Here is a 26873-nt window from a genome sequence, read left to right as displayed (position 1 = left end):
TTCAGCTTGGGTCATGATCTCAGGGTTGTGGGATCAAGCCTGACTTAAACTTCACATTCAGCAGAGAGTCTGCTTAAGATTCTCTCTCCCCCTGCCCCTTCCCCCACTGGTGATCTTCTCCTCCTCCCCCCGCCAAAATAAAGAAAGAAATCTAAAAATAAATAAATAAAGGCATATTTAATCATTTCTTTTACCTGGTATATTGTGTCTGGCAATCAATAAAAAACTACAAGATGCACCAAAAAAAAAAAAAAAAAAAAAAGGGTGGAGGGCCTGCCTGGGTGGCTCAGTGGGTTAAAGCATCTGCCTTCGGCTCAGGTCGTAATCTCAGGGTCCTGGGATTGAGCCCCGCATCCAGCTCTCTGCTCAGCGGGAAGCCTGCTTCTCCCTCATTCTCTGCCTGCCTCTCTGCCTACTTGTGATCTCTCTCTCTGTCAAATAAATAAATAAAATCTTTTTTAAAAAACCCACAATTTGGACAGAACAAATATCAAAACAGGACATGGCATGGAATTATCAGATTGGAATGAAATCAAAGATGATTGTAGGGAGCCAGTACAGGAGGCCTACTATAAGAGCTGTAAGGGACTGAATATGATTGGCTGTTCATTTAGGTCCACTCACGCGGGAGGTGCATGAGCACTGCGGTGATTGGCTAGGCGGGCTAAGCTGCCGGTGTATATATGCTTGAATGTACTTGTAGAGGGGCGGGCCCACCGGGAGCCAGGCCGCACCGCGCCGCGCTGGCCGGCCGGAGGGGGCCGCAGCCCGGACCATGGCGGCAGGCGCCGAGGGGCGGCGCGCGGCCAGCGGCGGCGGTGGCACCCGAGCGGGGCGACAGGAGCTGCGTGCTGTGCTGCATCAGAGGGGGAAGAAGATAAAAAGAAGCCATTAAAGAAGTTTGCCTCCACGCGTGTCTCTGTGTCGTTCTTGCGGGCCAAAAGCGACAGATGATTAAAATGTAAAGGGCTCTAATGGATAAAGTAGCATGCAAGAACAGATGGGCAATGTAAGCAGAAAGATAAAAATCCTAAGAAAGAATAGAAAGGAAGTGCTAGAGATCAAAAACACTGTAAGAGAAATGAAGAAAACGCCTTTGGTGGGCTTACTAGTGGACTGAATCCCTGAGCTTGAGGTTATCTCAACAGAAACCTTCAAAGCTGAAAAGCAAAGGGAAAAAAAAAAAAAGACTGAAAAGAAAAAAAAGAACATCATATCCAAGAATTGTGGGACAGCTGTAAAACGTGTAATGTATGCACAATGGGGATACCAGAAGGAGAAGGAAAAAAGAAAGAAACCCAAGAAAGGCAATAATGACTGAGAAGTTTCTCAAATTAATGTCAGACACCGAACTACAGATTCGGGAATCTTGGGGAACACCCAGAGGATAAATGCCAAACAGCCCCATGCAGGTGTGTTATTTTCAAACTATAGAAGATCAAAGATAAGGAAAAAGCCCTGCGGATTAAGGAGTATACTTGTGATGAGCACTGATGATGTATGAAGTGCTGAATCACTAGATAGTACATCTGAAACTAATATTACACTGTATGTTAACTACCTGGAATTTAATAACTTTTAAAAAAAGGAAAAAAAAAAAAGAAAAAGAAAAAGCCTTGGAAGAAGCCAAAGAAAAAGAATACCTTACCTGATATGCTAAGGAAGGGGAGAAAATGGAATCCTATGAAATGCTCAGTTGAAGCCACTTGTGGGGTGGGGAGGGGCACCTGCGTGGCCCAGTCGGTTAAGCATCCAACTCTTATGTTTTGGCTCAGGTCATGATCTCAAGGTCATGAGATCAAGCCCCAAGTCGGAGGCCACCCTGAGCATGTACCCTGCTTAAGATTCTCTCTCTCCCTCTCCCTCTGCCCTTCCCCACCACTTGCACACACACACACTCTCTCTCTCTCTCTCTCTCTAAAAACAAAACAAGACAAAAAAACCATTTGAGGGGTGCCTGCCTGGCTCAGCTGGTAGAGCATGAGACTCCTGATCTTGGGGATTGTAAATTCAAGACCCACACTGTGTGTAGAGATTAGTTAAAAAATAAAATCTTTTTTAAAGACCCAAACACTTGGCTGGAAAAGAATGAAAAACAAAAATGGACACAGAATATCAGGAAGGACATAGTTGAATTCAACAACAGTACCAATCAACTGGATATAAGTAACATCTACAAATTACTTTGTTATATTCAACAACAGCAGAATACATATTCTTCTCAAGCTCACATGGAGCATTCACCAAGACTGATCGCATTCTGAGCCATAAAACAAAACTTAAACAAAATTTAACATACTTAAAAGAATAGAAATCATAGTGTCTGCTCCCAAACCACAACAGAGTTAAACAAGAAATTAGTAACATAAAGATAACTAAAAAGTCCCCAAATAATAAAGATTAAAAAACACACTTCTAAGTAACACATGGGTCAAAGAAGAAATCACAAGATACTGAACTAAAAGAAATGTAAAATATAAACTAAATGAAAAAGAAAACAATTTATTAAAATTTGTGGGACACAACAAAAGCAGTACTTAGAGGAAAATTTAGCACTGAACACATACATTAGAAAAGAAGAAAGACCTAGGGGTGCCAGGGTTGCTCAGTGGGTTGAGCCGCTGCCTTCGACTCAGATCATGATCTCAGGGTCCTGGGATAGAGTCCAGCATCAGGCTCTCGGCTCAGCAGGGAGCCTGCTTCCCTCTCCCTCTCTTTCCGCTTGCCTCTCTGCCTACTTGTGATCTCTGTCAAATAAATAAATAATACCTTTTTAAAAAATAAAAGAAGAAAGACCTAAAATCAGCAGTCTAAGTTTCAGTCTTTGGAAACTAGAAAAAGAAGAGTAAGTTAAATACAAAGTGAGCTGAAGAAAAGAAATAATAAGAATTGGAGCAGAAATTGATGAGGTTATGAGAACAGGAAATTCGTAGAGAAAATCAATGAAACAAAAAAGCTGATTCTTTAAAAAGATCAATAAAACTGATAAGCCTCTAGTCAAACTAAGAAAAAGAGAGAGAGGAAACAAATTAGTAATATTGGAAAATATACTAGAGTCCATGAACATTAAAAGTATAATAAAGGAATACTACAAATAATTCTATGCAAACAAATTTGATAACCAAGAGGAAATGGACCAATTCCTTAAAAGATATAATCTGTCTAAATTCACACAAGAAGAAACGGACAATCTGAATAGGTCCATATCTATTAACAAAATTGAATCAGTAACTAGTAGTCAATCTTCCAAGACAGAAAGTACCAGACTTATGGGTTCACTGGTGAATTCCACCAAACATTTAGGGAAGAAATTGTGCCTATTCTCCATAACCTCTTTCAGAGAAAAGAAGCAGACAATATTTCCTAATTCTATGAGGCCACCATTACAAAACCAGACAAAGACATTACAAGAAAACCACAGAAAAATGTATCTCATGAAAAGAGATACAAAAATCCTCAACAAAATATTACTAAATTAAATCCAACAATGTACAAACAGAAGTATATACCGTGATCAAATGGGATTTATTCAATGCATGCAAGACTTCTCTGACATTTGGAAATCAATGAATGTAATCCATCACATTAGTGGGCTAATAAAGAAAAATCACATGATTATAACAATAGATACAGAAAAAGTGTTTGACAAAATCCAATACCCATTCATGGTCGAAACTCTCAGTAAACAAGGAGGAGAGGGTAACTTCCTCAACTTGACAAAGAACATCTACAAAAAAACTAAAATTGGGGGTGCCTCGGTGGCTTAGTGGGTTTAGCCTCTGCCTTCAGCTCAGGTCATGATCTCAGGGTCCTGGGATCAAGCCCTGTATAGGGCTCTCTGCTCAGTGGGGAGCCTGTTCCTCCCTTTCTCTCTGCCTGCCTCTCTGCCTACTTGTGATCTCTCTCTCTCTCTCTCTCTGTCAAATAAATAAATAAAATCTTAAAAAAAAAAAAACTAATATCATACTTAATGCTGAGAAACAAGAAGACTTCCCCCTAAGATCAGGAACAAAGGAAGGACGTTCCCTCTCCTCAATCCTTTTCAACACCATATTGGAAGTTCTAAGTAATGTAGTTAGACAAAAAGAAATAAAAGATACAGATATTGGGAAGAAATACGGTTGACCCTTAAACAATGCAGGGGTTAGGGATACTGACCCCTCACACAGTGGAAAATTTGTATATAACTTTTGACTCCCCCAAAACTTAACTATTAATAGCCTATTCTTGACTGGAAGCCTTACCAATAACACAGATGATTCACATGTATTTTGTACATTATATGTATTATATGCCATATTCTTACAATAAAGGTGGAGAAAAGAAAATATTCAAATCATAAGGAAGAGAAAATGTATTTACAATACTGCACTATATTTATGGGGGGAAAATCCACCTATAAGTGGAACCACATAGTTCAAACATATTCAAGGATCAACTGTAAAACTGTCTTTGTTTGTAGATAACATAATCACCAAATAGAAAAATCCAAGAGAATCATCAAAAACTCCAGAACTAACAAACATTAATAGTAGGCTGCATGTTCATATATAAAAGTCTGTCACTTTCTTATATACCAGCAATGAACAAGTGGAATTTGACATTAAAAACACAATACCACGGGGTGCCTGGGTGGCTCAGTGGGTTAAAGCCTCTGCCTTCGGCTCAGGTCATGATCCCAGGGTCCTGGAATCAAGCCCCGAATCGGGCTCTCTGCTAGCCAGGGAATCTGTTTCCTCCTCTCTCTCTCTCTCTCTGCCTACCTCTCTGCCTACTTGTGATCTCTGTCAAGCAAATAAATAAAAATTAAAAAAAAAAACCACACAATCCCACATATAGTAGCACCAAAAAATTTAAATACTTAGGTATAATTTTAACAAAATATGTGCAAGATCTATATGAGTAAAATTACAAAAATTCTCATTAATAAAATCGAAGAATTAAACAGATATTCCATGTTTGTGGATAGGAAAAGTTCATTATTATCAACAGTTAATGTCTCCCAGCCTGATAGAGTCAATGCAATTCCAAACAAAATCCTAGCAAGTTATTTTGTAGGTATCAACAAACTGATTCTACAATTATATGGAAAGGCAAAAGACCCAGAATAGCCAACACAATATTGAAGAAGGACAAAGCCGGAGGACTGACCCTAGCCAACTTTAAGACTTATTATAAAGCAACAGTAATCAAGACAATGTAGAATTGGCAAAAAAAAAAAAAAAAAAAATGGGGGTCAATGAGACAGAATAGAGTGCCCCAAAATAGACCCACATAAAAACAGTCAGCTGATCTTTGACAAGAGAGCAAAGGCAATGACAGTCTTTTCAACAAATATGATTGAAAAACCGACACCCGCATGCAAAAAAATGAACCTAGACATAGGCCTTATACCCTTCACAAAAATTTACTCAAAATGTATTATAGATCTAATGTAAAAAATGTAAAACTATAAAACTCCTGGAAAATAACATAGAAGAAAAGGTAGATAACCTTGGGTATGGCAATGACCTTTTATATACAACACCAAAGGCATGATCCAAGAAAGAAACAATTAACAGACTAACCTCATTAAAATTAAAAACGTCCGTTCTGCAAAAGACAATGGGAAGAGAATGAGGAAACCAGCCACCAACTGGGAGAAAATATTGGTGAAAGACACATTTGATTGAGGACTGTTATCTAAACACAAACAACTCATAAAACTCAACAATAAAGAAAATTACCCAATTAAATAAATGGACCAAACACTTTAGTGGGCACGTCACCAAAGAAGATATAGATATGGCCAATGGGATTATGAAAAGATGCTCCAGATCATATGTCATCAGGGAAATGCAAATTAAAACAACAATGAGGGGCACCTGGGTGGCTCAGTGGGTTAAAGCCTCTGCCTCCAGCTCAGGTCATGATCCCAGGGTCCTGGGATCGAGCCCCACATCAGGCTGTTTGCTAGGTAAGGAGCCTGTTTCCTCCTCTCTCTCTCTGTCTGCCTCTCTGCCTACTTGTGATCTTTCTCTCTGTCAAATAAATAAATAAAATCTTTAAAAATAAATAAATTAATTAAAACAACAATGAAATACCACTGCATACCTATTAGAATGGCTAACATCTGGAACATTGATAACACCAAAACTAGCAAGGGTGTAAAACAACAAAAAAATCTCATTCAGGGACGCCTGGGTGGCTCAGTAGGTTGAGCCTCTGCCTTCCACTCAGGTCATGATCTCAGGGTCCTGGTATCGAGCCCCACATCGGGCTCTCTGCTCAGCAGGGAGCCTGCGTCCCTCCCCCCTACTCTGCCTGCCTCTCTGCCTACGTCTGATCTCTCTCTCAGTAAAAAAAAAAAAAAAAAAAAAAAAAATCTCATTCAGTGCTGATAGGAACGCAAAATGGTATAGTCACTTTGGAAGACAGTCTGTTCTCTTACAAAACTAAGCATCCTCTTACCATACAATCCAAGCAATCAAGCTCCTTGGTATTTACCCAAAGGAGCTGAAAGCTTATGTTCTCACAAAAACCTGTATGCAGCTGTTCATAGCAGCTTTATTCATAATTGTCCAAATTTGGAAGTAACGAAGATGTCTTTCAGTAAGTGAATGGATAAATAAATATGGCACATCCAGAAAATGGAAAAATTCAGAGGAAAAAAAAAAGATACAAGCTATCCAACCATGAAAAGTCACAAAGGAAACTTAAATGTATATTTCTCAGAAACCAGTCTGAAAAGGATATACATGCATGATTCCAACCGTATGACGTTCTTGAGAGGACAAAACTACTGAAACAATAAAAAGATCAGGTGTTGTCAGGGGTGGCAGGGAGAGGGGTGAATAGGTAGAGCACACAGGATTTTTAGGGCTGTGAAAATATTCTGTATGATGCTACAGTGATGTACACATATTGTCTATATTTGTCCAAATCCACAGAATATAACAACTCCAAGACTGAACTCTAATGTAAACAATGGACTTCGGGTGATTACAATGTGCCAGTGTAGGTTCATCAACAAACAGACACACCACTCTGCGGGGAGTGTTGATAATGGGAAAGGCTATGCATGGGTGCAGGCAGGAGGCATAGGAACTCCCTGTACTTTTCTCTCAATTTTGCTGGGAACCTAAAACCACCCTTTTAAAAAGGTTTTTTAAGTACTTTTTAAAAATCTGTATTTCAGGCTCGGGCGCCTGGGTGGCTCAGTGGGTTAAAGCATCCAACTCTTGGTTTTGGCTCAGGTCACGATTTCAGGGTCATGAGATCAAGCCCTGCATTGGGCTCGCACTCAGCAGGGGGTCCTGCTTGGGATTCTCTCTCCCTCTCCCTCTGCCCCTCTGTCCCACACACACACAGTCTCTCTTTCTCTCAAATAAAGAAATCTTTTTTAAAAAAAATTTTTTAATCTATATTTCATATGTTTTAAAAAAAAGCATAAGGAGGCAAGTGAATGAATATTAAGCCACTTAAGATTAAGATTAAGGGTCCACACAAGGGAAGACAGACAGTGAAGAGAGGTAAACTGCTATTCTCTGAAATGGCTCCAAGAAGAAGCAAACCACTACATTAAGATCTGAGATGATCATCAAGAAATAAGTTCCTGGAAATGTGAGATATTAGAGAGAGTAACTGAGGAAAGAAGAGAGTCGCCTTCCCTGAAGACCCCTGAGAGATAAGACCAGCTAGTGAGTGCCACCCTAAGGTAGGCACAGGATGGTTCTCTACTAAATAGAAACCCGTGCCAACCAGATGTCCTACAGGAATCTCCTAAAAGCCCATCCTCAAGATCAAATCTTGATCAATCTTACTTTTTTCTCTTCCTCCTCCTCCAACTCCTCCGCCTCCAACTCTGAATCTTCCTCTTCTTTCCCCAGGCAGGAATCTGGGCTGCTAGCCCCAGAGAGCCTTAAGTCTAGAACAGGAATAGGAAGGAAAAGCTAAAGAATGGATCCAATAAATTAGATGATGAGTTAAAAGTGCTAATCCCGGAGAAGCAGTCTTCTAACTCTGCCTTTCACATCCCAGTGGTCTTTTTTCCATAAAACATGGCCCTAGAGTATCACAGCTCCACCTTTTCCAAAGTCCCATCACTCTTCAACATGCACCCTCCCTCCCCACTCCCTTTTTCCCTCCATTCCTCTTCCCCCATCCCTCTCTCCATCCACCCCCCCTGGACACTCGGTCAATGGCATTCATGGACAGCCTCCTATTAGAGAATCCAGAACTAGGTGGATGACATTAGATACAAAATAAAGGTTCAGTTGCTGCCCTCATGAAGGACCTCCCTCTCTAGTCCTCATCCTCCTACTGATCCTACCTTTTCCTTCCCCACTTCTGTCAGATCCATTATATCGGCTCCAGAAACCAAACAAATTAACCCGTTCCTAAGGGAACCAAGAAATAAAAGCATCAACCACTATCTCCCCGGGGACGATTTTTGCCCTCTGCCTTTAAGACTTTAGTTATGGACTTTATATTCATATTCTATACCATTTTTATCTGAAGTTTGTGTTCTGTTTATCTCAATTTCTGTGAAGATCGACTATATAATATATTATAATATTATCTTTACATTATTTTTATATTATGTTATATAATTATATGCTATATTATTATAATCTCTTTTTTCCACTTTTTTAAAGAATTCAGTCTGTCATTCTCCACCACACCCCCAAAGGCAGAATTTGAGGATAAACACTGACCCTGCATAAAAGAGAGGTTAAGACACATTCATCTGAGATCTAAAGTTAAATAGGGAGCTAGGATGCCTCCTACTACAAAATGTCTCTCTGTGGGATGAGAGAGGATCCTATTTGTCCAAGGGTAGGGGAAAGAATAAGTGATTTAAGGAGTCAAGGGAATCTGACCCGGGAAGCAAAGACTAATTCTAAGACTAAGACTGGATGATGGGGAAAAACAAGCCACTTTTCTGTAGTACAGAGTATATGGTTTGCTTTGTGTCCCAAGTCCCAAAGTGGAGCAGGTGTGTGGTCTGAACGTTCTCCCACCTGAATACTGATCTGTTCTGCCTCTTGAGCCATCGTCAGGGCTGCTCCCAGTTTCTGGTTGCAGTCCTTGTTCCTGCACTTTTTCTGAAATAGAAGAAGATTAAAGTCAATGATGAATATTAAAGAAGTGACTCCAACATACTTCCACTCACCAGACAGGATCTTTAAACATGTTTATTTCCAGTTCCTGGTATTGATACGATACTCCTATTCTTAATATTTTGCGCTTAGAGACATAATCTCCCTTTATTTCCCCATAACAAACCTGTTATCAATTGCTAGCAATACAGTCAACCAATATTTTGGTGTCCTCTCCACAGTAAATCCCATGTACATTTGGAGAGGCAAGATTAAAGGAGCTCAAGTGATTCCACTGTTAAGCTTCTCACAAACTTCTTCAAATCCAGATGCTTGGTTTAATACTGCCTGATTTTTTAAGGCCCCCAGAGGGGCCGGACCTATGCTCATTTTAAAGGCTGGTTGAAACCAAAGAGCTTATAGGCAGGAAACATTATTTAGTTCATTCATTGGTTCTCAACCAGGGGAGGTTTTTGCCTCCCAGAAGATATTTGGTGATGTCTAGAAACAATTTTTTATGGTGGTCACAACTGAGGCCAGGGGCAGGAGTATCCCTTGGCTAGATGTCAGAAGAGCCCAGGGATGCTGTTAAACATGCTCAAATATATAAGACAGGCCTCCACAACAAAGAATTATGGTACCAAGACTGAGAAATCCTGAGTTGGTATGTGCTCTCATTTCCGCCACACCTGACTGGACTAAACTGTAGAAAACTGCCCTCTTCAGGAAGACTCCCTGCCTGCAGGCAAGGAAGGAGACTAAGAAAAATCTTTATCCTGTTGCAACAATAGTAGAAAATAGAGTCCCTCGTGAATAACTTCACCCTTGCACACTTGATCAGACGTGGGACTTTCTCCCAACATAGCTGGAGAAAATCAGGTTAAATAAAGGTTAAATAAAGGACAGATCCAGTTTTCAGATTCCCTGTATTACCACCAAGGGTTGCTTACCATTCTGGCTAGCTCCAGGGACAGCTCCTGGAAGTTCTTCAGCATGTTGACTGGGATCCAGGCACGAGAGACTGTTTCTCCAAAAAATGTCACGTGGTATTTAGACTAAAATTTTAAAAAAAAAATTGGTTTTCTTATGGCCTCAAGTCCTTCTCCTTGCTTTGGGCCTCTAGCCAGAAAAGGTGGTGGAAGAACTGAGGATTCATAAAAGGAAGGAGGTGCTGGTCCTCCTCTGATGCCATGAACCTGACCCAACTAGTCCACCTCAGTCTGCTGCTTCCAGCCTGACCTCAGAAACCCTAACCAAAGCACATTTATCAGAACCACAAATGTCCTAGTGATGGTTAAATATTTATTTTTTTTATAAAGATTTTTATTTATTTGACAGAGAGAGACACAGCGAGAGAGGGAACACAAGCAGGGGGAGTAGGTGACAGAGAAGCAGGCTCCCCGCTGAGCAGCGAGCCTGATGCAGGGCTCGATCCCAGGACCCTGGGATCATGACCTGAGCCATAAGGCAGACGCTTAACAACTGAGCCCAGCAGGCACCCTAATGGTTAAATATTTAATTAGATACAAGTTTATTTCTACATGTGGGTAGTTATTTCTGTTTTTGTCACTCTAGGTAAGTGTCTATTTCTGCTGATGTCTGCTGGCTATGTCTAACTCTGTACACCTGATAGGACGGATTTGCTCATTACTCTGGCCTGAGCCAGGAAAACTCACCGGCAGGGAATCAAGATGAGAAGCAAAAAGAAAATATTCCCCCAGGTCAGGATCAGATTCTACCATGCCTGGCCACCTGGAGAAGACACTCAGGTTTAGGAATATAAGAGGAAGGGTTTAGAAGAACACAGCACAAACTCAACAATACATATGTATAGAAAGGGGAAATAGATTTTGAAAAAAAAAAAAAAAGGACTCTCAAAGATGGACATCACCCCCTTGTGGATCTCCCTGAATAGTCTACCAAATGACTAAAGTGACCTCTATCATGTACAAAGAAGCTCAAAGTCTTCCTAGTAAGAATAGGCCTTCCATCAACCCTGAGGAAAAAAATCTTCTGATTAGGGACATCTCTAAAGAAGAAACTCTCCTACACTTCGTCATTCTCTCTACTTTATATACCTGTCATATCTCAATGTTTAAACAACGACTTAAAGCCACCTTCCTTTTTCTACCTACTCAGAGTAGAATTGGTAGCCTTTTTTTCTAGGGAGATACCACCTCCACTGTGAAACCTCTAGAAAATGCATTCTTTCAAACCCACCAGGGCTTGGTACTTTCTCTCTCCCTTCATCCCATGTTCTTTCTAAGGCAGGTCTCGTCTGCGTTAAAAGTGCTCTCCATTTCCTTCCCTCTCTGCTTGAATCTACCACTTCCAAGTTCATGAAGGGTTCTCTGACTATGCCATTGTGCCCTACCAGGGGTAACCATATTGCTTGGCCCAGATGATGGATCCTGGGATGTAGGAGGCATAGGCGACATCGCTCTCACGCCCTGTCCAGGACTCCTCCGGGATGTCACAGCGATTATACCTCGAATCTGACAAAAGAGAGAAGGAATGAAGGGAAGGAAAAAGAACCCCATCGGGGAAAAATCTGGATGGGCAGGAGAGAGGACAGGAATGTGCAGCAGGTGGGGATCAAAAGGGCATCTGGGAGACGGGCCTGGTGGGAGACGGGCATGGAGGAAGAACAAAGACCCCTGGAGGAAAGGCAACTAGAGCTAGAGGAGGAGTGCTGCCTCCTTGTACTTTACAGAGATCCCAAACTTCTGCCTATATCCCCTATTACCTCACCCTGCTTCCATCTATATAACATCATGACGGTCATTTCTCTGAGACTCTGTAATCTCATCTGTAAGACTAATTGGGCTGGGCTAGATCATCATAATCTCTTCCAAGTGGTTTCAAACATTCTAGTGGTTTCAAACATTCACTCTCACTTGCTTTCCCCCCATATGCCCCATATTCCTTCTTATCCACCCACCCAATACCAACAATCTAATCAAGACCAACCGGGTCAGACTAGTACTGAAGAATGGGGAATTCACTCGGAATCTACATTTAGATCCCAGTCCATTCCCACAACATAACTCTACAGGGTGTCTGCTTCTAGCCCATTAGGCCATATTCATCTTGATACGACAGGATGATCACTTCCTCTCTCCCAAACACTACAGAGACCCCTAGAATTATAACTACATCTATGACATCTTTAATCTAAGGGATACATACAGAGAAAGGGGAAGAACCATTAAAAACTAAAAAGAAGAAAAAAATCTCCAGTCCTTTCTACCTGTATTCTGGTCACAGGACCAATTATCTGGAAGCACTGAGGGGTCAACGTTCCCACAAAGCCGCCTCCACTTCTCACAGTTTGGGGAAGAACATTGGACCCAGACAAGACATTGACCTGCGAGGAGGAAAAAAAAACAAAACTGAAATGAAACAAAGATATGCCCTTCCTTCTTCAGTCCAACTAAAATCAATGTATCTTCAAAATCACGTGGCCTTAGGAATCAACTAGTCTAGTCCTAGATTTGTAAGTGGGAAAACTAAGCTCAGAGAAGATAATCGACTTGCCGAAGATCAGTCTAAATTGGTGGCAGAGTGAAATTCGGGCCCCTGGTCTCACACATCTATCTTTCTCCTGTGCCAAACTATTAATCTCTCCTTCCCCTAAGGAGAAAAGGAGCGTTTTCTGTATTGACAGTTCTTAAAAAGTCTGGCCAACATCTTTCTGGCTAGTGCCTCATTCTCTGCTGGCCTGTCACTACTGAAAAGTTCTTTTGAACTTTTGAACCAGCTTGTGTACAACATCCAGAGTTCCAATCTGAATCCCAGCTGATTTATCCGTCACCAAATCACCAAGTTGTAGTCTTTGGGACCAAAAGCCATGAGTTTAACCCCTTCCAAAACACAGAGATAAGCCTACCAACTCAACCAACTATTATTCACTTCAGGCCTTGCTCAGAGGCCAAGCATTCCTTTCCTCCGTTAACTTCCAAACCCTTATCCCCAGCTTTCTTTATCCCAACATCTACTAAATTGACTCAATGCCCCTCAAAGGCTCTCCTCTCTCCGTCCTAAATTCCTCCACTATGTTCTGTGGAATTCTAGACAAGAGCAACAAAAAGTCCACATATCTTCAACTTCTTCTCTGAACATCCATCTCCTTTTCAAATCCTGGTGACGCACTAATGACAATGCCCCTACCCAACCCCACCCACCCACAGCCCTCAACGTGGGGTCTGTTCCCTCTCTCACACCCCAGGCCAGAAAGTGGGGTCAGCATCATCCTTACTCATCACCACTTCCAGACCATTACGATCCTCCTTCCTATAAAAAATAAAAAATAAAAAAAACCCTTCCTTCCTTGAGATCCATGTCATGGGATTATACTGCCCTCTCATCCCCCTTGAAAAGATGCTGGCATCTGGTTTAGCCTTCTCCTTCTCTCCACCTCCTGCCCTCATTCCAGATGACTACTGTTCTCACAGGGGTACCTCAAAGAAGCACCCCATTCTCTGAGTTCCTTGACCTTTTCCTCCAGGCCACCTCAGCGATGCACTTCACTTCCATGATGCACTCCCCTCCTGCACGCCCCACTCAGTCATCCGTGGTGACCTCACATACCCCAGAACCACTTATCCAAGCATCCCTCCCTGATAAAAATGCCCCATCCTTCCGCCTCACTTGCTCAAAGGCTGCTAAGGAACTTTCATTTTATCTAGATCACCAGTCCACTGGCCCCTAATTTCTACCCAGTCTAGTCGTGACCTCCTTTCTTCACCATACTTACTCAGGACTGACTCCTGAGGTTCAACTCCCTTGTTCTTCTTCCCACCCAGCTGGCCAAACGCAACCCTGAGTGAACACATTCTACCTTTCCTGTGCCTACATTCATTCATCTGAGCATTGCTAGGGAAATGTCACGTTACCAGGCACATGGGTCTACACCATACCATCACAATTAATAATATCAACCAATAAGTCTCTCCAGTAAGTTCGCTTGCCCTCTGTCAAGTTTTACCTTCCATGCCTAAGCATAAGGGATGCCTTCCATCAGCCCTCAGAGAAGCAGCTGACTTACCTTTGGGTCCTTTCAAAGTAGCTCATACTATGTATCTCATTCTGAATTATTTTATTTTGAAGAAAAAAGTACTGGTTGGGAATGATACATTAGTCTGAAAAGACAGCTGTAGAGCCTGGAACACGCATGTGTGTGTGGCACCACAGCAGCCACCGTGGGCCTCTGAGACCCATGCCTCCACTGCTGCTGGTGAGTGACAGGCAGTGAGTGACAGGCAGCCAGGTCACCTGGGGCCTCCCTTCTTCCATGCTGAACTCCTGGGCAGCCCATGGCTGCCACCACCCCCAACCCACGATGGTGAGAACACCCAGCCCAAACAGATCTTTATCTTCTGCCTCAGCAACCAGAGAGAGTTGAACAAGGACCGAGAGAGAAAGACTATGATTTGGAGTTAGAGGTGAACACTGCTGGGCAATTCACAGAGAGGCCCTACGGACCTGGCTCAGGCATAGACCTCCTGTGAAGGTACCCACCAAGCCAGCCCTGCCTCTGGGCTGATGGACATGGTGTCAGGACTCTGCACTGGCCCAGCGGGCCCAGGTATGCTAGAACCTTCTGTACTGGCTTCTTTTTTTTTTTAAGATTTTATTTATTTATTTGACAGAGAGAGAGATCACAAGTAGGCAGAGAGGCAGGCAGAGAGAGAGAGAGAGGGAAGCAGGCTCCCTGCTGAGCAGAGAGCCCGATGTGGGACTTGATCCCAGGACCCTGAGATCATGACCTGAGCTGAAGGCAGCAGCCTATTCCACTGAGCCACCTAGGCACCCTGTACTGGCTTCTTACCAGGGTTTTCTTCTGGTCACTATGTACTGGGCATCATGTGTCCTTGATATGATAATATACAATCTGGAAACTTTGTATACATAAAAACAGAACAATACCATCCCAAAAAGCCAGAACAAACCAAAACAAAACAAAAAGAGCTGCCAATAATAGTTTTTTTATGTTTACAGAGGAGACCAAGCAAGACTACAAAAAAGAAGGGGAGAAGAGGCCAGGGACCATAAAAATAAACACAGATCAATAAAATAAATGGTTGGTGTGAAAATGAATACTCATGAGCAAATGCATTGGGGAAAAGTCATCCTAATGATGTAGAATTAGGTGTTTATGTGGCTTGGGATAAAATTTCCAATGACAGCAACACATAGTTCTTTCAAGTTTCCTTTCAAACAACTTAGAAAAGAGGATGATGTGCTCCAGAAGGCTGAGGCTCACGACACAGCTCTATAATGCAGATTCACAGATACCCTAAGAGCATTTCAGTGGACACCCGTTTCCTTGGGTTCTATGATTCTCCCTCCTTCCATTTCTCCCTCACCCCCTCTTTCTGGCAGCTTCCTCCTCCTTCTCCACTCAGTCTCCAAATGTTGGGGTTCCAAAGCCCAGTCATGGGCCTTCACTCCTATGCTACACTTTCTCCTAAGATAAGCTCACGCATTCCTACAGGTTTGAGACCCATCTCCACACCCGACGATACACAGATGTATAATACTTCCGACTTTTGTTCTGAGCTCCAGATTCCCACAGCCACCTCGCTCTTCGACATCACCATTTGGACGTCTCACAAAGATCTCAAACCTAACAGGCCCAAACCCAAATGCTTGATCTTATCCCATAAATGTGTTCTTCCTCCACTTTTCCCCACCTTCTCTCACGTAACTGCTCAAGCCAGAAACCAAGCCTCTCTCTCACACAATATCCAATTCATTACCAAGTTCTGACAAGTTCACCTCTAAAACATATCGTAAAACCATCCACTTTTGTTTCCACTTTCATCATCCTCATCCAAGCCACCGAAGTACTAATCCTAGGACTCACTCGTCTACTCTTGTCCCTACATACTTCATTCTCCAATGAATCACCAAAGGGAGTCTTTTAAAACATTAATTTGATGACATCACTCCCCTGGGGAGGACTTGCCTGTGGCTTCCCACTGCATGGAGGATAAAATCTTCACTTTGTACATTCATCCAGATCCACTTTCCTGCCTTGCTTCCCCTTGCTCTCTGAACTCCAATCACGATCCTTTTAATGCCTGGATTATACCAAACTGTACTCTCCCTAAACTCTTTCTCCTACCCCTGCTCCTCCTTCAGATTTTAGCTCAACGGCCATCTACCTACAGCTGCATTCCCTGACGGGCCCAGTCTCGATTAGGTCTCCCTTATTTCCTGCGATGACACTCTATCCGTTTCCCTCACTTCACACAAACGAACTGTATTTATTAGATACTGCCCTTTCTCTTTCCTACTTCAGGAGGACTCGCCTGTCCCTGGCAACTGGCAGAAACAGGAAGACCAGTCGTTTATAGCCAGAGGCTGACACATTCATGACAATCACAATTCAACTCAACTGCCTAAAAGGAGTGGATTTTCCATTTCCCAGGGAAAATCCAATCCTTCCCTGATACCAAGAGGTGAGGGAGATGGACCACCACCACCCAGACCACCCAACTGCCCAAAGGAGACTTACACCTCCAGCTCCTTATGTTACCATGTCATTATAACAAGAGAAGTTTATTGCTTTGGACTATCCTGTGTGATGTCTACAGTTTTCTTTTTCTTTTTTTTTTTCTTTTTCAGAGTTTTCTTTCAAGTATGTACAAGTCCGTTTTTGATGCAAGCCTGTTTTCTCCAATTGTTAACTATATTTATTTTCAAAAATTTAAACATACTAACATATCATTTGATCTCTTTTATTTCTCATTCTAAAATTTCCCAAAATTGGGGTTCCTGAGTGGTTCAGTTGTTATCTGTCTTCGGCTCAGGTCATGATCCCAGGGTCCTGAGATAGAGCCCCGCATCGGGCTCCCTGCTCAGCAGGAAGTCTGCTTCTCCCTCTCCCACTCCTCCTGCTTGTGTTCCCTCTCTCTCTGTCTTTCTCTGTCTGTCAAATAAATAAAATCTTTTAAAAATCAATTAATAGGGGCGCCTGGGTGGCTCAGTCGGTTAAGTGGCTGCCTTCAGCTCAGGTCGTGATCCCAGCGTCCTGGGATTGAGTCCCACATCGGGCTCCTTGCTCCGCAGGGAGCCTGCTTCTCCCTCTGACTCTGCCTGCCACTCTGCCTGTGCTCGCTCTTGCTCTCTCTCTCTCTCTCTGACAAATAAATAAATAAATTCTTTAAAAAAAAAAAAAAACCTATGGTTAAAAGAATAAATAAATCTATATCCATGCTTTATCTTCCTTCCTTCTAATCTCAAAGGCTAAAGTGTCCTTTCTAAGAGTAAGGCCTTTGGCTCTCTTCTCATTCCCTTCAATTTCTCCTTTTTCTTTCTTTCTTTCTTTTTTTTTTTTTTTTTTTTTTTTAGTAGGCTCCATGCCCAGAGTGGAGCCCAACACAGGGCTTCAACTCACAACCCTGAGATCGAGACCTGAGCTAAAATCAAGAGTTGGATGCTTAATCCACTGAGCCATCCAGTCACCCCAACCTCTCCTTCTTCATAAACAATTTTCCTTTGGCATATACATATGCTAAGGACACACAGGTCAAGTCTCTTTCTTTTAAAAGAAAGTAAAAAAAAAAAAGAAAAAGAAAAAGAAAAACCTTCTCTCAACTCTATCCACTCCCCTCTATTTACCATTTTCTTTATTCTGGTTTTCACATCTCAACTAATTGAAAAAGTACTTATTCTTCAACTAACTAAACTGGCAATTCACCCTCACCAACCCATATGGGTGGTCTAGTCAAGACCCTAGTAATGTCCTAATTATAATATCACTGAGCATTTTCAAATCTTTATCCTCTTTGATGTGTCTGTAGCAGCACTGGACAAGGATAAACACTCCTTCTTTCTTGAAATTCTCTCCTCCCCTGGCTTCTGTGATGTCATACTCTCCTAGACTTCCTTCTACCTCCAAAAGTTTTCTCTTAGTTCTTCGTTTTCTCCCCATGCAGCTCATTCTCTGCTCAAGCCCAAACGTTATGTTCCACCTAAAAATTATGGGGTTTCTCCCCGTCACTTTTCTCTTTGCACTCCATGTCTTCATCTTAGAATTCATCCAGATTCCCAAACCTGTATTCCTGGCCCAGACCTCTTTCTCGGATGCTAAAGCTCATCACAGACCCCCCTAACTTGTCCAAAGCTGAATTCACCATCTGAAATGTGCTTCTATAGCCTCCATTTCAAATGATGGTTCTTTCAGCCACTCAGGTCAGAAAACAGGATCATCCTGAAGACTTCACTCTTCCTCACCTCCCAGATCTCATTGGTAACCATATCCTACTGATCTTTCCTCCTAAAAATCCCAACTTTGTCTCTTCCTCTTCACTGCTACTGTCTATCTTCCTCCCTTGGATCACTATTTCTACGGGTCTAGTTGTGTGGCAGGGTGAGCTTTCTAAAATACTAAATCTTACCAAGTTTTCCCTATTTAATGCCAGTGGTTCCTCTTTACTTTTAAAATAAAATTCAGATTCCTTAGCCTGATATGTAAAACCCTTTATGATCTGGCCCTTACATACCTCTAGCCTTATCTCCCCCTACAACTTCCTACCCCCCCACACACACACCCAAAAGCTACAACAATTAGCTCTCCTCCATAACTCTGCCAATAAATATCACTCTGACTCCCAACCCCACCTCAGTTCACCTGACTGAATTATAATTCTGACATATGGCTCAAACAGTATCTTTTCATGGAAACTTTTCCAGATCTACTCCCGACTTGCAGCTTTCTTGTTTGCCTTCCGACAGGCGTAGAACAATTTCTTCCGAGTTCATTCAGCACCTCCTCAAATTCCTGGTATACAGTAAGCACCCAACAACTACGGATTATATGGCTGAATAACTGAATTAATGAAATCTTTCTCTTCCACAGTGGATATCCCTGACAAGTAGCTGTGAGAGTTAAATTACAGTCTTTGCAGAAGTTCCTGCAGCAAACTAATCCTTGCCTCTCTCCATCTCTATCTTCGATTTTCAAGCCCAGGTACGTTTTCCAAATCATGCTGAGCTCACCAAAACCACTGCCTTCTCCCTTTTGTTGGTTCCTGGTCTGAGAATCATCTTGAACTGGTTTTTTCAGTTGGTCCTTCTGTCTCTGCTCGTGTGTATTTTGGGCCTTTTCCATTTTGTCATCTTCTGGGAAGACAAAACAAAACATTGTAGGGGAGGGAGATGAGGACAATCTCTGTAGATAGTAAGGGCCAGTGAAATAATGGAAAAGGAATCATAGCCTGATAGTTTCAAGTCCTGGGCTGAAGCTTCTCTGCCTGCCCACCATCCCATTCCCTGATTCCATGCCAGAGGTTCTTGAGCCAGATGTCAAAGTACATCTGATTATACTTACGGGCTCCCTTCTTTCGTTTGCTTAGGGAAGTTCTGTTGAATTTCTTCTCAGAGGGGACAGGATCTGGCTGGCCTGGCTTGGACATCTTTATCACAGAGCTTACTCCAGCTTCCTTAGTGGCTGAAATCTCTAGAATATGAGGTGCCATTACCCTCTCTCTGAAAATAATATTTTTTTCTTTAATGAAAAGGCAAAAAAGGAGGAATTTGTCATACCCTCCTTTTGAAAAGAACCCAAGGGTAAAAGTCAGGATGATAGAAGAATCCCAGGCTCTCTAAGGCCTCCTGAGGTCATGTTACCCATCTACTTGCCTATTTTTCCCAATTCAAACAGGTATCTCCTCTGAGCTGAGAGAAATCCATAGAGATACGAGAATGACTAGACAGCCAGATAACCATGTACCAATGCTAAGTGCACCCTGTGAGCAACTTGCCTCGCTGGGATAAACTTACCCATCAGCCTTATCATTTTCAGTAGAAGAAGCAATTCCTGGTTCCTTGTCTAACTGCGTGCATCTTATGGGCTGGGCACAGGAAGTCTCTGTAAAATCAAGGCTAGATCCCATCTCTCCCAAAACAAAATTCTATAAGCAGAGAAGCAATTAAGAAAATACTGACTCTGTTATTTCCAAACAGCAGCCTTCCACTAAAATGTCTTCCACTGATATCTGGAAGACTCCACCTCTGGGGTTTTGTCATATCACGAACTTTAAGCCTTTAAATTCTCGGGAAAAAACTACAAATCTGTATCTTTCAGCAAGCCTTTCCAGGGATAGCCAGGTAATGTCAATTTTATTTTGTGTACAGACCAGAAATTTTACATATTGTGTTTTATATAATTTGTTACTGAAACTTTGTCTAAGAATAGAAGTACATCTGGGGCATCTGGTTGGCTCAGTGGGTTCAGCCTCTGCCTTCAGCTCGGGTCATGATCTCAGGCTCCTGGGATAGAGCCCTGCATCAGGCTTTCTGCTCAGCAGGGAGCCTGTTCCACCCCACACCCCACACCCCCCACACCCCCGCCTGCCTCTCTGCCTACTTATGATCTCTCTTTGTGTCAAATAAATAAATAAAATCTTAAAAAAAAAAAAAGAAGAAGAAGAAGAAGTACATCTAAGAATAGCTAAAAATGTCAGACTATTCCCCTTCCCCTTCTCCTCAGGTCATATGGTGAAGTGCTCAGGGCCTACTACAGAGTTCTTTATTCCAAAAGTCAAATCCCTGAGCATATGTTAAAACAGTATTGGAAACAGAAATATACAAGAGTAGATGGAAACTAAATTCTTCCAATCTGAGAAATACAAATTATCTTTTCTAAGTAGATTGTAAACATGTAAAAAGGAATTTAAGTTACTTTTTTTTTTTAAATCTGAGACTGTATTTATATTCAAGTCAAGGTAGCTCACTTTTCTAAGAGCCTACACCTCCTGTCTAAGGTGGTTTAGCTATAGTCCTGTTGATAGAAGATGAACTATTTAAAAATATTTCAACACCCATCTAGTATTTCCTTACTTAGGAAACTGGAGGGAAGGAGAAAAGCTGTCAACTTACTCTACCCCTCAGATAACAGTCTGTCTAACTGAAATTCTTCTCTTACTATAAGCCATACCCAAGCACTCCTGGAGGGACTTCCGTAGCACAATCTGGACAATCTCCTCAAATTCTGCACTGGTGAGACTTGATCTTTCCTGCAGAGACAAGGGCAGAGGAGGAAACCCACTCATCTTTCCCCAGGCTTCCTCTCTGACAAGTCAGGGAAGACTCCTTTATATGAGGCAGTAAGTTTGCAAGGTTGCAAGCATGAAGTCAATGTCCCTAAGGATTCTACAAACTCTACCCCAGATTTCCTGAGAATAAAGGAGTCAGAGAAAAGGAAAAGTTTGTAAAGTCTCTGACCACTTCTACTCTTACCTCCAACCCATCTCAACCCCTACCATTATTTCAAGCTAAAGGCTTTCATCAAGATTTTTTATTCTACCTCTTTGAGAAGAAAATAGAAGCCCCAAGAAAGGAATAAGAAACTGCAAGTTCCCCTACATAAAAGAGTGTCTGGATATCTAGGCGAAACTGTCCCACTAGAGCCCATCAATGAGACTGATACCTTTTCTTTCTTCTCTACTTGCTTGTCTTGAGGTTTTCCTTTATTCTCCTGGCCACTGCTTGGACCATTTTCTGTGGTTGCTTTCTCTTCCTTCTTCTCTAACCTGGCCTTTGGGGAACTGATCCCCACAGTGTCCTCTTTGGGTGGTTTAGGGCTATAGCACATCAGGCTATGCAATTTGGGTGCAGGTGGGGCAAAGGTTTTCTTTGGCCCCTTCCCACATGCTGAAAGAAATTTGATTATCCAATGGGATTTTTGAAATATAGAGTCTAACACAGAAAATGTTTGCACTGCCCATTGACTGGGCATGTCCTAATTATCAGGAGAGCTTTTAACATAATCAGATTACCAGGCCCCTCCTCTCCCACCCCACCCCACCACCGCCCCCACCGAGATTCAGATGAAATAGTTGGGAATGAGGCATCAGAATCTGTTGTTTTTACAAGACCGTCTAGATTATTCTGATGCCAAGTTTAGGAACTACTGAGTAGTTCAAAGGCGACAAATATCCACATGCAAGAAGATGAGTTATTCAAAAGGAATTTTTAAAAATTTGCTCATTTTAACTTAAAACAGAATTTTATGGGAGATTAGAAAGATTGGGAGAAAAAGAAAACAAACTACAGCGAAAATTACACTGACCCTCCCAGGTATAAGTAATATCTTTATCTTCTGAGTTTCCACAACACTTCGTGCCTCTCTGGTGGCATTTACCACATTCAAATTTGTGTTCTAGATATTAAAATGTCTTTTGTTTCCCTATGAGCTCCTACATTTCCTGAGCTGGACTGCTTCTAAGTCACACATATTTCACTCAAAGTTTCTAGAAAAGTTAAAGTGCATGCAAACTATATATGGACTGAGCATCCCTTTGGTGGGAAGGGCCTCGAGATGACCAAAGACAGAGGAAAAAGGGAAAACTGAGAGAAACGTACAAAATGTGAACCTCCTCTACTCTGGACTCACCTTCTTTGCTTTGCAACGATGTCATTATTCAGCTCAGAAGCTACGCTTTGTTTGTGCCTCTGTTAGAAAAAGGAAAGCAACTGCTAGAATTCCAATTAAACATGATTTTCAACATTCTTCTCTCTGTCTTCTTGGGCTCAGGCTCTGTGCCTGGGACTCCTGAACTACATTTTCTGCCCTCTTGACTATACTTCTGCCTTTTCAGTGCCAATCACATGCCAGAGGATAATGAGAGTTACTGTTTTAAAGATAAAAAACGATCCCTAGTGTTTTAAGTGCCTAGAGTCATGTCCAACATAAGGCAGGCACTAGTCAACAGTGGAAATGATAATGGTAGTGATGCAAAAAAAAAAAAATTCAGGGGTGCCTGGGTGGCTCAGTGGGTTAAGCTTCTGCATCGGGCTCTCTGCTCAGCAGTGAGCCTGCTTCCCCCTCCCTCTCTGCCTGCCTCTCTGCCTACTTGTGATAGATCTCTCTCTCTCTCTCTCTCTCTCTGTCAAATAAATAAATAAAATCTTTAAAAAAATTTACTGAGGAAATTTTGAAGATCTTATTGGCTTTATACAACTTTGTGAATTAGGCAGCATCTGACCTAAAAGATACAAAGTAGCTCAAAGAAGCTGTACGAAATGAAAGACTTGTACTGGCAGGAGAAGCAGGAACAAGGAAGTTACACTAGACACCAAGGAAAAAAAAATTAGCTAGAGTTTTCTTCATTAGCATAAACTCATCTCACAAGGTTCTCCTAAATACTTAACACACAAATAATCTGGCAATTCTCTGACCTAATTCAGAGGTCCCTATGCATAGGAAACCCCCCTTTTTAACATCACTATACTCTTTATATGCCCTTTACTTAGATCTCCTAGTCCAATAAATTTTCCATCGTGCTGAATTCTAGCAATCTCTCTCGATTCATGGCTCAAAAATATTTGGCAACCAGCAGAGGTCCCCAGGGAAGCTAGTAATAGGAATCTAACACCTTCAATCTATATCCTACAGCCATCTTCTCAGGTGTTCTATACTACATCAGTATGCTTCGTTATCACTACCAAAATTGTGACTAATAATAATAGATGACACTTACTGAGCACCAGCTATATTCTTTACCCTTAACATATGTCATCTTATTTAAATAAGATTTAGTCTTATTTATTTAATTAAATAATATTTAATCTTATTTAATAAATAAGATTTAATCTTACTTAAATGAGATGACATATATAAATTTTATAAATTTAAATTTATGAAATCTGTACTTTTTTACCCTTGAGAAATTGAGGCTTAGGGGGATTTAGACATAATAGGTAATCGATAGGTGATAATTGATTTGAACCCACCTGATGTTAAAGTTTGCACTATTATCTACAGCATGCTATATCCCAACAGTCTAATTCAGTGCTTCAAACCCATTTTAATATCACAGCACACATAGAAAGCATCTATTAAAAATACACACTGAGGGGCGCCTGGGTGGCTCAGTGGGTTAAGCCGCTGCCTTCGGCTCAGGTCATGATCTCAGAGTCCTGGGATCGAGTCCCGCATCGGGCTCTCTGCTCGGCAGGGAGCCTGCTTCCCTCTCTCTCTCTCTGCCTGCCTCTCCATCTACTTGTGATTTCTCTCTGTCAAATAAATAAATAAAATCTTTAAAAAAAAAAAAAAATACACACTGAAATACCCCGAAAATTGTATCTCAGATATTCTGGAGTAAAAGGATCAGGCTTTTCACAGCCATAGACAACTGAGGGTTGGGAGTAGGGGGACCTCCAGCCATATCAAAGGCTAAAGAGATCAGTATCTGCACACAGCCGTAAGCCATTTGCTGTCTAGCAGAGTGCCAAGACTCATCTTGTAACATTGCAGTAATTTGTACATTATTTTCCAATTTGCTTTTCACTATTGTGTTGGGGACTGCCTCCGGCCGGGAAAGTCCCCACCATTACAAGAAGGTGCTTGGCTCACAGCTAGCAAAGTATGCGGCAAGTAAACAATGAACTTTCTGGTGCATTGTCGTCCTTGCGGGCCGAGGGCGACACTATTGAGACTATTTCTACACAGCAATTAGAAGAAAAATGTCCTTAGTTTTATCAGCCTAAACTTCTTATAACCCTTCCACCCAGTTTTCTTTAGGCTTAACACATGTAAGCCATTCTTATTTTTATTTGTAGCTCTGGGAGGGTTTACAGAGGTCACAAAGTGCCAGCTCCCCTTTTTTACAGATGGAAGAAATAAGAAAAATGCAATTAAGTGATTTGCCCAAAGCCTCAGTGTTAATACATGGTAGAGCCAAGATGAACCCAGGCCTTTTCCTCTAAATTCTACTAATAACACATCTATTCTGCTCAATGATCTCATTTCTCACTGTTGGTTTTAAGTAACTTGAAGGCCCTGGACCTAAAACTCAATCTTCCAACTATGTCATCTCCCAATATAAAGAGACCCAAAAGCAGCATTAAATGGATCTTCTATAAAAGATATATACACAACCCTTTAAAGGATTTGACTGTTTTAAGACCATCAAATGACTAAATTATAGTGAACAATCAGTTGATCAGGGTATGGAGTTCCTCCCCCTAGATCCCAAGATAAATTCAAAAGATATTGGGTAGGGGCACCTGGGTGGCTCAATGGGTTAAGCCTCTGACTTAGGCTCTGGTCATGGTCCCTGGGTCCTGGGATAGAGCCCCACATCAGGCTCTTTGCCCAGCGGGGAGCCTGCTTCCCCCTCTCTCTCTGTCTGCCTCTCTGCCTACCTGTGATCTCTCTATCAAATAAATAAGTAAAAACTTAAAAAAAAAAAGATATTAGGGGCCTGACTTAGTATGTGTACAAAATGGCTAAGTGTATTTTCAAATTATCTTTGGTTATTTTTTTGTTCCTTGTCTTACTTCGTAAATGTGAATAATTCAGGTGTGCAGTTCTGTAGCAACTACTTTTCTTTTGTATCAAGGAGCACATTTCCTCACTATTTCCATCTTAACTCATCACCACCAGCCCCTAAGTCTATTTACTCTAAGAAAAAAAGGCAAGCAGGAAATCGGGGGAGAAGTACTACAGAAAATTGGTCTTCTTTCTTGATAATTCTACATAGAAGCTAGAAACTGATAGGCTGTAAAATGAATATTAATTTGACCACAAATGACAAACACTTCTCCCAGATTCCAGAATTCCAAAAAAGATCATGAAAAGTCCCTATGAAGGTAATATAAATTACAAGGTGAGCTATATACTAAATGGGGAAAGCAAAATGAAAATTAGTGTATTTGAGATGACAACATTTGGTTTTTTAAAATGTGCATTTACATAATATGCTTGTATATCCATAAACTGTCTCTGGAAGAATACACAAGCAGCTGACAAAAATGTCTCTATGAAACAGAACTCAGTGGCTGGGGGTAGAAGAGAGATTTTTACTGTACCCCTTGCATATTTCTAGCATTTTATTATATGCCAATGTTACCACATCAAAAGTAATTTTTTAAATTCCAAATTCTTTAAATAGAGTGTTTTGATCCACCTAAAAATGCAAAATTTTCCAGCACTTAGGTTCAAATCATTACCTAAACCTATACTGCCCTCTCTAGGCCAAAGTGTGTTACTGGCGCCCCAACCAACTGTCTAAAATCATGGATCACTGTTAATAAGATACAGTAAATTTAAAAGCAGTATTATATAATAATTCTCCATAATCTTTTTTTTTTGGTGCAGAATGGTGGTTTATTAAAGCACAGGGACAGAACCCATGGGCAGAAAGAGCTGCTGCCCTGGGGTTGTTAATTCCCCTTAATCTAGAGTGTGGTTGATGAAAAAACATACTTTTAAAGAAAATATCTAACCTGATCAACAGAGAGGGGAAAGCCAAGAAGTCCCTCTCAGACAACTCAAGTCTCTGTTCCTCTGTTTCAGATGAATTTTCTTCTTCCACAATAAGAAATATTAAAATGTAGTGCAGAGAGAGAAAATTTTTTTTTAAAAAAACAGATAGTTAAAAAATACACAAAATACCACCAACTTTCATCTAACCAGCTACTAAATGACCAGGGGCTCTGGAGCCAGGAATAACATCTGAAGGCTTTTTGGGTTTTGTTTCGTTTCTGTTTTCACCTCAGATTGGGGGACAGGGATCCAATAGAGCTTTAAGTATGGAAGTAAAATAAAATTCCACTAATCAGATCCTATCCACTCAACATAAGAAGGGTGAAAATGTGGAATAGAACTTGGAAATAAAAAATGAAGGGAACCAAAAGATGGTGAATGAAGTGTTCCCAAAAATAGTAAGTTTTCTTTCACTTAAAACACTAAACATCATGGGGTGCCTGGGTGGCTCAGTGGGTTGAGCCTCTGCCTTTGGCTCGGGTCATGATCTCAGGCTCCTAGGATGGAGCCCC

The 26873-nt window shown here is 41.5% G+C and overlaps 1 protein-coding gene across 3 annotated transcripts in view; it reads right to left on the bottom strand.

Moving 5' to 3' along the window:
• The window catches only part of ZCWPW1 (zinc finger CW-type and PWWP domain containing 1), a 33966-nt gene that overhangs the window by 3667 nt on the left and 3426 nt on the right, over positions 1-26873 (bottom strand). Inside the window, exons 1-14 of one of the 3 annotated variants that reach the window (XM_013061011.2) lie at positions 26322-26403; positions 22486-22544; positions 21520-21743; positions 21028-21106; positions 19872-19959; positions 19420-19577; positions 19089-19211; positions 12331-12447; positions 11455-11575; positions 10757-10832; positions 10031-10135; positions 9003-9086; positions 8312-8378; positions 7803-7906 (exon numbers count right to left, since the gene is read on the bottom strand). In XM_013061011.2, the coding sequence (XP_012916465.2) occupies positions 7803-7906; positions 8312-8378; positions 9003-9086; positions 10031-10135; positions 10757-10832; positions 11455-11575; positions 12331-12447; positions 19089-19211; positions 19420-19577; positions 19872-19959; positions 21028-21106; positions 21520-21743; positions 22486-22510 (1371 nt within the window). In that variant the 5' untranslated portion in view covers positions 22511-22544; positions 26322-26403. Of the gene's footprint in view, positions 1-7802; positions 7907-8311; positions 8379-9002; positions 9087-10030; positions 10136-10756; positions 10833-11454; positions 11576-12330; positions 12448-19088; positions 19212-19419; positions 19578-19871; positions 19960-21027; positions 21107-21519; positions 21744-22485; positions 22545-26321; positions 26404-26873 lie in introns of those variants that run through there. The other 2 variants (XM_045075048.1, XM_013061012.2) reach the window with 2 other exon arrangements.

Source organism: Mustela putorius, unplaced genomic scaffold (genome assembly GCF_011764305.1).
Source record: "Mustela putorius furo isolate JIRA1106 unplaced genomic scaffold, ASM1176430v1.1 tig00000139_pilon_pilon_pilon, whole genome shotgun sequence".
In the NCBI taxonomy this organism is placed as follows: Eukaryota; Metazoa; Chordata; class Mammalia; order Carnivora; family Mustelidae; genus Mustela; species Mustela putorius.
This window is presented reverse-complemented; position numbering and strand designations above follow the sequence as displayed.